Raw genomic sequence first — 12,999 nt, 5'->3', positions numbered from 1 at the left:
ATAATAGTCTAGTACTTCATTAAACACATTTTACCACATTTAAATCCGCGGACTTCCAACTAAAATCAGTGTGGGAAATGCAGAAAATGTCTGCATGTTCCTTCTAGGCATGGTAGAGAACTTTAGCTAAGCTGTACTTTGTTTTCTTAAATAATGTGAGCGTAAACAGAGGAAGTTTGAGCTTTCACTGGTGTTATTTTAGCATCATTTGAGATACTATCATAGTATTGTTAAATTATTTTAGTTTTTTATATATTTTCATTTTTCATTTTGATCTAAGGTTTTAATAATTACTTCTGTTTATCATTTTCATTAGTTTAAACTGTCTATATAGTTTTTTACATTAAGTTGAACCTAAACTATAACAAGTAAATATCTTTTTTCATTTAACATTTGTTTAATATCAAGTAACAGATTTTTTAAAATGTTTTTTGTTAATTAATTTGAATAACCCTGGCTGTCACCCTCTTTTTCAGCACTTAAAAATAAAGGTTCCAAAAGAGGAGTTATAAAATAAAAGAACAATAAAAGAACCAAAGTTCAAAATAACTTTTTTTTCTTTCTTTTTTAGTGTAAAGAACATTTTAATAATCTTTAATAACCTTTTTCCTCTATAAAGAGCCTTTTGTGCAATGGAACATTCAATGGAATTCTTCTTGGAACCATCAATGCCAATAACGAGCCTTTATTTTTAAGAGTGAATCTCGTTTTTCCTTTGTGGGAGACATATCTGTTGTCCGCTCTTACCGCACCATCCTCACAACCAATGAGCAGAATATATATTTATCAAAACTGCATAGCTAACTAGGTCAGCTAAACAAACTCTAGCCTTTAGCAATGAATCTGAGACGTTGCTGTCTCTAGCACCACCTGCTGGGGAGTTAGTAGAACTGCAACAGTTCTCTATAGTATTTATATGGCATATGATTTTTAAATGGTGCAGAAACTAAGAGGTTCAGAGACCTCCAATTAGATGAGATGTTGCTGTACGGGATAAGCATCAAAATGCCCTTGTGCTTTCATTGAGCTCACCTGAAATGAGCTTCTAATCCGGGGAATGCCGTGACTCTCCGTGGAAATGTGTGTGGGTCTGTGTTTGTGTGTGCTCTTCTGCCATGTGTGGGAGTGCATACTGTAAGGGAGAGTAGTCTATCTTTAGGCCTATTTCTTAAGCTATGAAGCACTTTTAGAAAATAAACCCCCTTAATACACTTTTGATAATGATGCATTGTGTTTGACATCATTCTGAGATGGAAATGACATTTGAGACATTTTTGCATTAAAATGGTAGATTAGTCTTGCCAAGGCTAATTTCATATTGTTTGTATCCTAAATAGCACAGTTAAAATTTCACTCAGTTTGACTAAAAATGATGCACGATAAATAAATAAAAAACATTGGTAACACTTTATTTTAGTGTCTTTGTTACACGTTACATGTTGCTATAGTAATATAACAGTAATTACATGCAATTAACCCAAACCAAATCTGATCCTAACCCTATAGTTAGTGCGTTGAAAATTTATATTATTCGGTACTTTAATGTATAATTACACTGTAACAATTAAAGTGAAACCAAAATGTTTTTGATGTTTTGTGCTTGATATTTACTGACACTGTTGTGTTCTTGGTCAACAAGTATGATGCCACAGTTGTAATTTGAGTATTATATTTTATTTATTAAATTTTTTTGTGTTTTTGGTATTAAAGTATATTAAGTATTAACACTTTTATTTAGCAAGGATGCGTCAAATTCATCAAAAGTTTCCGTAAAGACATGTATAATGTTACAAAATATTTCAATTTAATGTATCACAGTTTCCACAACAATACTAAGCTGCACAACTTTTTTCAACATTGACAATGATGAGAAATGTTTGTTGAGCAACAAATCAGCTGAAATTTCAGCTTTGCCATCATAGGATGAATACTTTGTTTTTTGTTGTTTTTAAATAAAATAAATGCAGCCTTGGTGAGCATAAGAGACTTCTTTCAAAAACATTAAAAAATATTACCGACCCTAAACTAAAACATTTACAGTAGTAATGCATAGTGCTGGTTTTACTCTTTAGGTCATTTCATGATAGATTTTGTGAAATGTTGTGATGAATTAAAAAGAGTAAAGCAATTAAATCTATAGCAACATAAAAAAAGGCATTTGAAAAGTTTCCAGATTTAATGTGATCTTCGCTTAGCAAAAAAAAAAAATCTGTTAGTTTGAATAATAATCAACCGCTCAGGGACATAGAAGTGCAGAAGAAACCGCCTTGTATCTCTTCATCTCTCTCTGGTTTAATCTCAATCGCTCTCTCCCCCTCTCTCGATTTCCCTCGTACTCTCGTTCCCTCGCCTCCCTCCTCCGTCTTTCTGTACATCCCTCCCTCTCTCCCTGATCTCCTCCCTCATTCTGCCTCTCTTTCATTATTTCGCTCTCTCTTTCTTTAGCAGTGTAGTCTGGGCACGCTGCCAGCTGGCATGTGTCTTTTTTGAATGAATACCTGATGAAGTTGATGGTGCGCAGTGAGGTGAGGAATGGGAGGAGCTGAGCGAGCGAGTGAGTGAGCGAGCGAGCGAGGGAGAGGGAGGGAGGGGAGAACTGATGGCCTGGCTTGGCCTTGCATAACGCACGTTTGAGTGCTGCAGGCAGGGCTCAGAGCTCAGCGCTCCTGTGTGACACACGGGGCCCGGAGGGGCAGGGGGCAGTGTCTGTCCACAGCCATGACTTAGAGCAGGAAGGGGCCATTGTTCACGCCAGCCACACCATTGTACCTCCGTAAGGTGTCAGGGTGTCTTTGTGTCTGTGTGGCTCCTGTGGGAACAAGGGAGAGACTGAGAGAGCAACTCAAATGGCCTCTCTGAACAACAAGGTAAGCTTTTACGCACTCCCACTACAGTGTGTTTTACTCAAATGCATGTATGTTAGAGATTGTGCATGTCTATTTGTGTCTAGCACTTCTCTGTTATAGTTACAGTGTGTTTCTCAACTGTAGCCAAGGGTATTACTGCAGCTTTCAGGTGGTACTTAAAAAGATCCTTGCTTTGTTGAACTTATAAAATAGATTCAAATAATTAGTAGTCAACACATTGGCGCATTAAGCTGCTTTTTAAAGCAAAAAAGCAAAACAAACTATGTGTAATATGTGCATATTGCTAGAGTAAAGACTCCAAAACTTGTTACTCGATTGATGATAATGCCAAAAGATATGCAGTCTACTGTAATTCAAGTTCTCTGGGTTGGTATTGATGAAGTGGTTGAGCGTTAATGATCGAACTGTGAAGGTTCATAAAGCACAGAAACGTTAGTGAGTTCTAGTACAGTTTCTCTCTTTCTCTGTCTTGTCTTTAGGATTCATGTTCTTTATGAGTATCTCTGGACTTGAAAGTGCAAGTCATTCAGCTGCACTTCTTCATGCAGCTACAAAGCTCTCTCTCTCTCTCTCTCCTGAGAGTGTTCTGTTTCTTCTTTCCTTACGTCGTTTCTACTTTACAACCTGTCTCCGTTTCACTCGCTCTATCCATTTCTGTGCTGTTCATTGTAGAGATCAGGCACTGGGACAGTTTGTGAGTATCTGCCCACCTTTTAAAGGGAAAGCGCCTCAGAAAAGTGTGGAAAGATCTACAGTACAGTAAGGTTGTGTCTTAAGTGCTAGTGAGCCACTTGCCTATAGACAGCACGTTTGAGCATCTTAGATACATTCTAAACTGTTATTTTATGCTATTGTTATTTATCAGTACCTATGAAGTAATAAGCTCAGTAGAGGTTTTGAGACTGCTGTCTCTTTTGGTTTAAGAAGTAGACTTACATATTTTCAGATTTTAGGCTAAAATGTATTAAATTATAAATGTAAATTAATTAATGTTTATTTACATAATTGTATTATTTATTGTTATAAGTATTTAGTATTTATCGTTTATATTTATATCTATATAATATGATCTTATATATTATAAGTATGTAGATATACATTTTTAAGTATACATATCTATATTATATATTTTTAGTCTGTCTTTATATGACATATATAGATAGAAAAAAAATCTATATATGTAAGCATATATATTATATTTATAATTTTAAGTTTGTAAATAAAAAGTCTGTAAAAATAGGCCCCAATGAATACTGTGTTAATATGTTGTGTTTAATGGTCCTTTCAGGAAATTGGTTTTTACTCTAAAATGTAAAACTCTGTTTTTCTGCAGATATATCAGTTTTTAGAAATACTCTAATATTTCATGTAGTTTCACAATTAATATGACGTGATACAAATTATGGTTAATAATTATACAAGAATATTGAAAAATTATGTTTGGAATCATTTTAGCTACTACTGTATAGCACAGTATATAAAAAGAAATGTAATACATTATATATTGCCTTCCATGGTTTTATTTTTATTGTGATTGTTGTTTCCAAGTTTTTGCATTTTAAATCAATGTGTTTGGTTGTGTGCACAGAGTTGCATTCTTGTCAATAATGCTGAGGTTATATTGACTTAAACCTGGTCATCCTCACGGTCATATCCCATTGACCCACTAATGGAGCCCACAGATCTCAGTGGATGACATGTTGTGCTGCATTATTGCGGTGTGAGTGGGTTTTTATGGAGAGAAATGCATTCGGAGAGCCCATGCTTCTTCTCATTCATGTCTGTGTTAGATTCATAGTGAATGTCTTTGATTAATGTCTCTGATTTGTCCCCGCGGTTCTCCGTGGCTCTGAGGCCCCGGGGACGTGATTCATAGTGTTGCCAGGGCTGATGGAGGACAATAAGTTTAGGTTTCAGGTCATCTGATACTGTTCTGTTCCTTGTGCGCTCAGCAAGATCCAGCTGACAAGGCTTTTATACTGCAGTCTCTCTTTCTTTCTCTCTCTCTCTCTCTCTCTCTCTCTCTCTCTCTCTCTCTCTCTCTCTCTCTCTCTCTCAACTCTCACTACGCTCTTAGTTTACAGTTAGGAAGCAGTGGAGGTGTGTGTCTGAGTGTGTGCGTGTTGTGTGTGTGTTAATGAGTTTTTGAATGAGCCTCTGTGCTGGTCTCCTGTTGCTATGTGCTTGCTATTTTTCAAGTGTGTGTGTGTGTGTATGTGTGTAGGTGTAGCATAGTGTTCTCGCTAATGTAGGTCAGTAGATTGCTCGCTCCCTCCCTGCTGTGTGTGTGTGTGTGTGTGTGTGTGTGTGTGTGTGTGTGTGTGTGTGTGTGTGTGTGTGTGTGTGTGCCAGTGTTGTTCTCTCTCCATTGGCTTCCAACATTACTCAACATTCTTATTGAGTTCAAAACACTATTGTTTGCTTATAAGGGATTGCATGGACTGGCTCCTCCACACATCTCTGATCTCCTTTCATCCCACCATAATGCTTTTGGAAAACTTAGGTCAACCAGTAGTCTACAGCTGACTCTTCCAAGGACACGTTTGAAATTGAAAGGAGATCATGCCTTTTCAGTGGCCGCTCCACAGCTTTGGTACAATCTGCCATCTTACATAAAGACTGCAACAACATACATTGATTTTAAATCTTTGCTTAAAACCCACTTATTTACTGTTGCTTATGGTCATAAGTGGACCTAGTGGTATAAATTGTATTGTATTGTTTATTTCTGTGTTTTATGTTTACTCATTAGGATACCTGTTTACACTTTGTACAGCGCTTTGGCCAACAGCTGTTGGTTTTAAATGTGCTCTATAAATATGACTGACTGACTCTCTGTGTGTGTGTGTGTGTGTGTGTGTGTGTGTGCGTGTGTGTGTGCGTGTGTGTGTGCGTGTGTGTGTGCGTGTGTGTGTGCGTGTGTGTGTGTGTGTGTGTGTGTGTGTGTGTGTGTGTGTGTGTGTGTGTGTGTGTGTGTGTGTGTGTGTGTGTGTGTGTGTGTGTGTGTGTGTGTGTGTGTGTGTGTGTGTGTGTGTGTGTGTGTGTGTTGGGTTTAATCCTGAGGGATAAGCAGGCAGGGCTGAGAGGACCCAACTGTGAAAGATTAGGACTTGGCTTTCCCCGGGATACCACAGCGACACACTGAGGCATGTTTGTGAGTGTGTGTGTGTGTGTGTGTGTGTGTGTGTGTGTGTGTGTGTATGTGTATGTGTGTGTACACAAAATACCAGCCATTTGCATCAGTGTCATTAATCCGAACTGGCTGCCTACAGTATCAGACATTCATTATAGAAATGTGTAAGCTGCAGTCAGTTGAGTTGAGAATATACTACGCCCTCCCTCTCTCTCTCGTACTGTGGCCTTCTTTCTCTTCTGCTCTGCTTTTCTTTGTAATATAGTGGCTGCATGCTTTCGTAGTATGTACTGAACATCCCTATTTAGTACATACTACGAAAGCATGCAGCCACAGTCACAGTTTTCCATAGAGGTTGATACCTATAATATTATCTGTCAGTTTGACAGACTGAGTTTTATTATCCGTCTGAAACTTTTTTCCAGTCCCTGGGGTTGGTGCTGGACAGGTTTAAATTATTTGATTTGATATTTAGTTATAATTGTTTGTTTTTGTACTGCCAGTTATTTTCTCATTCAAAGTTTTGAGTTATATGTTTTGCCTTTATTGGATGGGTGAAGTCGAGTGGATAGTGATAGGAGAGGAGAGAGCGAAACAGGATCAGAAATTAACCAAGTTGGGACTTGAACTTGGCAAATAACTTTTCCATTAACTTTTTGTCAGACTTAGGTTAAAATGTAATTAATTATAAATGTATATTAATTTATTATTATATTATATATATTTTATATGTACATACTCTGTATAATATTATATAATGATACATACATTTCTTTTTAAAAATGAGTTATAAAAAATACATAATATTGTTAGATTATTTATGTAAATGTATTTTTAATTAATTTTTTAAAACACCTTTTTGCTTTTTTGCTGTTCATTTAAATAGTCTTGCTGTGTGACAAAAACATTTTTAAATTAGGAATACTCAATGTATTTTCACAATAATATAGGCTAATATGAGATGATAAAAACAACAGCTAATAGTTATACAAATTTCTTTCTTCTTTCAGATTTCTTTGAAAAGCTCTGTGATTTCTACACTATTTGAGCTCATATTTTGTTGTATTTGTTTTATATTATTTTTGTTTTGTTACAGTTTTTTGAATGAGAAATTATCGACCAGGGGTGCGTTTCCCGAACAACGACGTAACTCGCTGCTTAACTACCATAGTACGATGCATCGTTGAAGAAATCAACTAGCTAGTCACGACTGTTTCCCGAAACTGTATTGTCGCAAAGTGGTCGTTCAACCACATTGGTTTATGATGTCATGCAGTAATAACTTCTTTTAATGAATCTGTTTGAGATCGAATTAACGCTAGATGTTTTGCTATAAATTACAGACATGGCATCTGAGGATTATTTCTCATTTTTCTCAGTTATTTTGCTTTATTTCCGGATTCAGTCATAGGCTCGTTCTTACATAGTAGAGCACGTTCGCACATGCGCACTCTTCAAAAACAGTGCTTTAAATCTCTTAACAAACTAAAAGACGTAAATGACATTTGCTTGTTTTCTAAATAAAAGACACAGGTTGTACTGAATGTCAGCTTGCTTATGTTGCTCAAGATGAGCAAATGAGGATTTATTAAGTCCACATGTCATGCAAACTAGAAACTTTGCTTCTAACCACAGGTCGAGAGCTGTCGTTCCAACTACACAACTTTGCGATGCTGTTTGCGAATGTTCGTTAGAAGGATGGTTTCGGGAAACACTGACTCGCTGAACTATGCTGATAACGACGGAACTTGCGAACATAGTTGGCTTACGATGCTTCTGGGAAACGCACCCCTGAGGTTGAGCTGGGACTCAAAATCAGGTTGATATTAAGGATACTCACAAGGCTATGGCTCCAACTTCTGTATTAATTAAAGTTTTAGTTAAAGTTTAGTAATTTTGCTGTGCATGTTTGCCATTTTTATTAGTGTCATTTTGATAAATATATCTAAATATTTATTAAAGGGATAGTTCACCCCCTAAAAAAAGGAAATGCTGTCATAATTTACTCACCCTCAAGTTGTTCCAAACTTGTATAAGTTTCTTTTGTTCTGCTGAACACAAATAAGATATTTTGAAGAATGTCGGTAACCTGACCCCATTGACTTCCATAGTTTGGACATAGTCTTAGTACCAGTCATGCTTTGTACTTAGTCATCAGTACATTCTTGGAAGTGTACATTCCACACGTGCCATGGTGGCGTTGTCCTTTTACCCGCATGTTCTTTGACCTGTGACGTGCTAACAACAACCACAAAAATGTACTGAGATATTTAAACTAGTAAATAAACAAACAAGTACAATTTAACCATAGGGAACTTTCTTGGTACCTATTGCAGTTATACATGAAAAGAGCCGCCCAGCTCATAGTTCTCTGCTACTTCTTTTCCCCCCAAGGTTTTCATACCTTATTGATTTTATTTTTTATATATGTGGCTGATAAGTACACAAATTTAAATGCAGAAGAGTGTCTTTGGTTGTGCTTTAAATCATGGGAAGCATATATCATATCATATGCTCTTGCAGAGAGAGACTAAACCGAGATGTATCGTACATCAAACTGGGAACAATGAATCACTGATTACCATTTTAATCAGTTTTCAAATATAATCTCATCATAAAGATTTTAGTTCTCCGCAAGCGTTCAAGGACCTGGCAGAGACCAGTTTAAACCTTTAGAATTGCCTTTAGAGTAAGTTATAATACCATCTGGATAATATTGTCATCTACCATGCATGATTACTTAAATCATTAATTAAAATGATTATGATAATTGGGTTAACACGCTTGATTGCCCTTGTCTGATGCAAATTATGGTAAAGGAAAAAGACTTACAAGAGAGGTTGGGGGTGGTGCAAAGAGAGATGAAAAGATATATGTGCCAAAGGGAAGGAATGAGAGTGTAACTGGATGTGGGTGAAAAGTAGAAAAAAGAGGTAGAAAACACTGATTGAGAGAGTGCTGAGAATAAACACCCTGCTCAATGTCAATAGCGTCAATCAATGATGTTCAGCTGTTGTGTAACCTTTCTACACTACTTTGACTTAAGAGCAAACAGAGCGGACATGCTCCTGCTGTTTGTAATCAGCTGAGGGCTGTTGTGTCTGCTTTAAGTGATGGCATGAACTTAGTGAACCTAAACATAAACTTTGAACAAAACTTTATTTCTTATTTTGTCCAATTTTAAAACATTGTCTGAGGAAATAGAGTTTGACTGGCATACTCCAGTGATATAGTGATGGTATTGGATGGTAATACCATGGTAATTTGATATACATCATGGTTCTAAACGATCACCATATTCATATACCACGTCATTTATCTGGTTCTTCATGCTACGTACTTCATAGAATACATTGCCATGTCTAAACAAGCATAGTATTGTGCAACACCATGGTACAGTGCATCATATAGTATTACCATGGTACTACCATCTGATACCTGTTACTCCAAGATACATCCAAGAATACTATATTGCTACCATAGTACAGTATTAGTGTGGTGTCATGTCCAGTAAACCATAGATACTTTAGTGTCCAAAAAACATGATGCTAGCATTGTACATATCTAAAACATCATAGTAATACTATGGGACATTTAGTTACTTTTGTGTAAGTGTTGCATACACACAAAAAAGGAAGCCGCTATATAGACCGGCTTAAAGGGTAGGTTTCCCTCACAGAAGATCCGCCTGCTCTTTTATAGCACTGCGACACTTGTTAAATCATCAGGGCCTGTTTATCATGCAAAACCACCCTCCCACCAGTTCTGGACAACAGACGCAGCTGAATGGGTCCAATCAGTAGAGCTCAGGGAGAAATGTCAAACAAGCCATAACACTGCACAACATCACTGTTTCGTCACGTGTATCCCCATACTCTCTGGAGTGGGAGGGAGAAGAAAAAGGGACTGGCTTCCTACTTTGATGGAGAGCTCTTAAAGTTAACATCAAATCCATCCAATTAGAAAGTTTTTATGTATGCATTCATTAATTCATTAGTGCATGTTATTCCAAAGAAAAAAACATTTCTGTTTGTAATCTTGCATCAATATGTGACTTGCTTCGTCTCTGAAATGTTTTCTTTTGTTTGATGTCACCTAAGAAATGTGGGCTGTTGGTTAATGTAGTCATTTAATACTGAAGGCAAGTCATTTGTCAATTCAAATCTATCTCCATAATGCCATATAAACACCCACTTTTCACAATTCAGTCAATTCGTGGTAGATAAAATTGTTTCTGCTTACACTTTTTTTCTCTTTGAATATCCTTTTTTGGAAAAATGACTCATTACGGAAGTAAAATGGGTTACGAATGCTATTCCATTTAAACTGTAAGACGTTTATATCACGTTTTCACAGTATAGCCTAGTAGATGAGTTTCCAGTCCAATTTGTGATTGTGTGTTGCATGGTGGTGAATGTGTTACTGGTTTCAAATAGGCCCTGAGTGCAGTGCCGGTTCATTATCAGTGATGCTCACACTGTGTGTTCCATCTTGCCCTACAGGTGGTCCACTTACATACTCCAAACACACACACTATGAGTGTTATCCATAAGATACTGATGCATACTCACATGTATAGGGATATTTTTAAAAGCTGTTGAATGCAATGAACTTGCTTTTTACTTTAAAGTGTCTTGACAGAGTTTAAATAGGCCTGTCTTAAAACAGAAATAACCTTAATAATGCCTTGATTATTTTTCAGGTTCTTCCTGCTGTCCTGGAGACTCGCTCTCAGAGGGAAATGATTCCACATGAATTGCATGGACCGCTCTCCCACAGCAGGTGTGACTTCCATTGCTTAAGACTGAAATCTGTGTCCATCCAACCTTAGGCACAGGACATTTCCCCTCTCACCACCACTCTCCTCTCTACCCCATCCCCATCCTCGCTTCGAGCCAATCAGTGAGAGGGCACACTCTGTTAGCAAGACAAGCTGAGACCAAGAGGGAGCGGAAAAGAGCCAGAAAAGACAGGGGAAAGTGTGGTACAAGATTCTCAGACACCATGAAGTCAAACCAGGAGCGGAGCAATGAATGCCTGCCTCCAAAGAAGCGTGAAATCCCAGCAAGCACTCTGCCCTCAGAGGTTAGGCCTATGGTGATGGCGCCTGCAAGTGATAGCCAGCGTGGGGGGAACCTGGCGTGGCTTGCCAGTCTGGCAAGCGGACATGACAGAGGGCGGCAGCACATCAGCACCTCCGCAGAGCCTGAGGGGCCTCAATACAAACCATTGTCAGCCATGGCTGAAAGCGTTCCTTCCTCATCCACGCACTCAACCAGAGCTCTACCTACAGTGACCACAATACCTGCAGTGTACACGTCATCCCTCTCTCAGCCTACTGGCACCATCCAGTACACACCCCTGCCTCATAATCTACATTTCATCAGCTCTCCGTATACTGCACCATATGCTGGCTACATCTCTCCACTAGTTCCCCATTCGGCTGCCACCACTACCACACAACGTGAGGTTTATGCCAGCACCTCCATTTCTCCAGCATCCAAAATTGACCATCACCATAATTTGGGCCGTTCAGGCCTGGTCACAACTGACAACACCTCTTCAGCCCACTCCACCCAATACGTCCACATTGCTGGTTCCCCTCTAAGCGTATCCCCTCGGACTGCTCCATCACCCCATGCTCACTTGCCTCTACACTTACATCCTCACCACACGCTCCCCCTCAGTGGCCCCTCGCAGGTCTTAGTTCAGTACACAGATGGACTTTTACCCAAGAGAGAGGAGACAAGGTCCAGGGTGGTGCTGAACGGAGAGCTGGAAAAGGACAGACGCTATGGTCCATCTCCCGAGTCCAGTGCAGGGAAGCAGGGCAGCACTGCCAAAGGGGGTTCCTCCTCCCATCAGCACCACATTCACCAGCAGCAGAGCCCACGTCACTATGAGGCTCGGCATGTGGTGCTACCTGCTGAATATGCGCAGGACAGTACAGCCATGCGGACTTCGTTGGTGCTGGTTCCAAACAGTCATAGCTCCAGTGTTGCTGATCACGGAGGTTCACTGGACAAGCTGCCTCCCCCAACATCCCACACTGAAAAAGGAGGGATTTGTGCAGGCAAACCTGTGTCCCGCAGTTCTTCCTCCTCTGCCTCCCTTCCATTTCCTCCTCCCCCTCCACCTGTGGACAATCTGAAGGGAGCAGTTACCACACTGTCTCCCCATGCAGTTATCCAGACCACGCATAACACCACAGAGTCACTGTCCCTGGGCCTCCCCTCCACTAATTTCTACTCCACCCAGCAGCCCATCATTGGTTACATTGCCGGCACAGGGCACCAACAACCTCTCAGCTACCACACCAGCCTACCCCAGCACCTGGTCATCCCTGGAACTCAGCCGGTCATCATCCCAGTAAGTGGAACCGATACTGCTACATCGACCACAACGCACTTATCTGCGGCACTGCCCCATGCTTTCGTCACCTCAACGGCCCCCAAAGTGGAGAATTTTGAACCTCCTGCCCTATATTCCCACCCTGCCCCAGCTGTGGTTCAATCCCAGCTGCATCTGCCTGTGGTTCCAGCCCCGGCCAGCCTGCTGACGACTCCACCACCACCCTCAGCCCCTTCCCTGCCCCCTTACTTCACAAAGGGCTCCATCATCCAGTTGGCAGATGGGGAACTAAAGCGAGTGGAGGACCTGAAGACAGAGGATTTCATTCAGAGTGCTGAGATCAGCAATGAGCTGAAGATTGACTCCAGCACTGTAGAGCGTATCGACAGCAGTCATACACCTAACTTCGCTATTATACAGTTTGCTGTAGGAGAACATCGCTCACAGGTGGGGTAATACATTTTTGCTTTACAGTTGCTAGAAATGTTTGATGACAAACCTGAACATCTATTTCCCATATATACAAGGATAAGGGTGGGCGATATACTGTATCAGTAGAAATAACAGTATCAATTTGTCAAATGATATACAATTTATACGATCATTGTACAGAACCGCCGGCACATGGTAGTAAAATAATTTATTAGA

The 12,999-nt window shown here is 39.6% G+C and overlaps 1 protein-coding gene across 2 annotated transcripts in view; it reads left to right on the top strand.

Moving 5' to 3' along the window:
- The window catches only part of atxn1a (ataxin 1a), a 113,071-nt gene that overhangs the window by 92,884 nt on the left and 7,188 nt on the right, over positions 1-12,999 (top strand). The window contains exons 1-2 of one of the 2 annotated variants that reach the window (XM_082185179.1): positions 2,677-2,867; positions 10,703-12,798. In XM_082185179.1, the coding sequence (XP_082041305.1) occupies positions 11,005-12,798 (1,794 nt within the window). In that variant the 5' untranslated portion in view covers positions 2,677-2,867; positions 10,703-11,004. Of the gene's footprint in view, positions 1-2,676; positions 2,868-10,702; positions 12,799-12,999 lie in introns of those variants that run through there. The other variant, XM_082185178.1, reaches the window with a different exon arrangement.

The sequence above is a fragment of the Leuciscus leuciscus genome, assembly GCF_965113295.1.
Source record: "Leuciscus leuciscus genome assembly, chromosome: 12".
NCBI classification, from domain to species: domain Eukaryota; kingdom Metazoa; phylum Chordata; class Actinopteri; order Cypriniformes; family Leuciscidae; genus Leuciscus; species Leuciscus leuciscus.
Note: the sequence above shows the minus strand (reverse complement) of the source record. Positions and strands in the feature narration are given on the sequence as shown.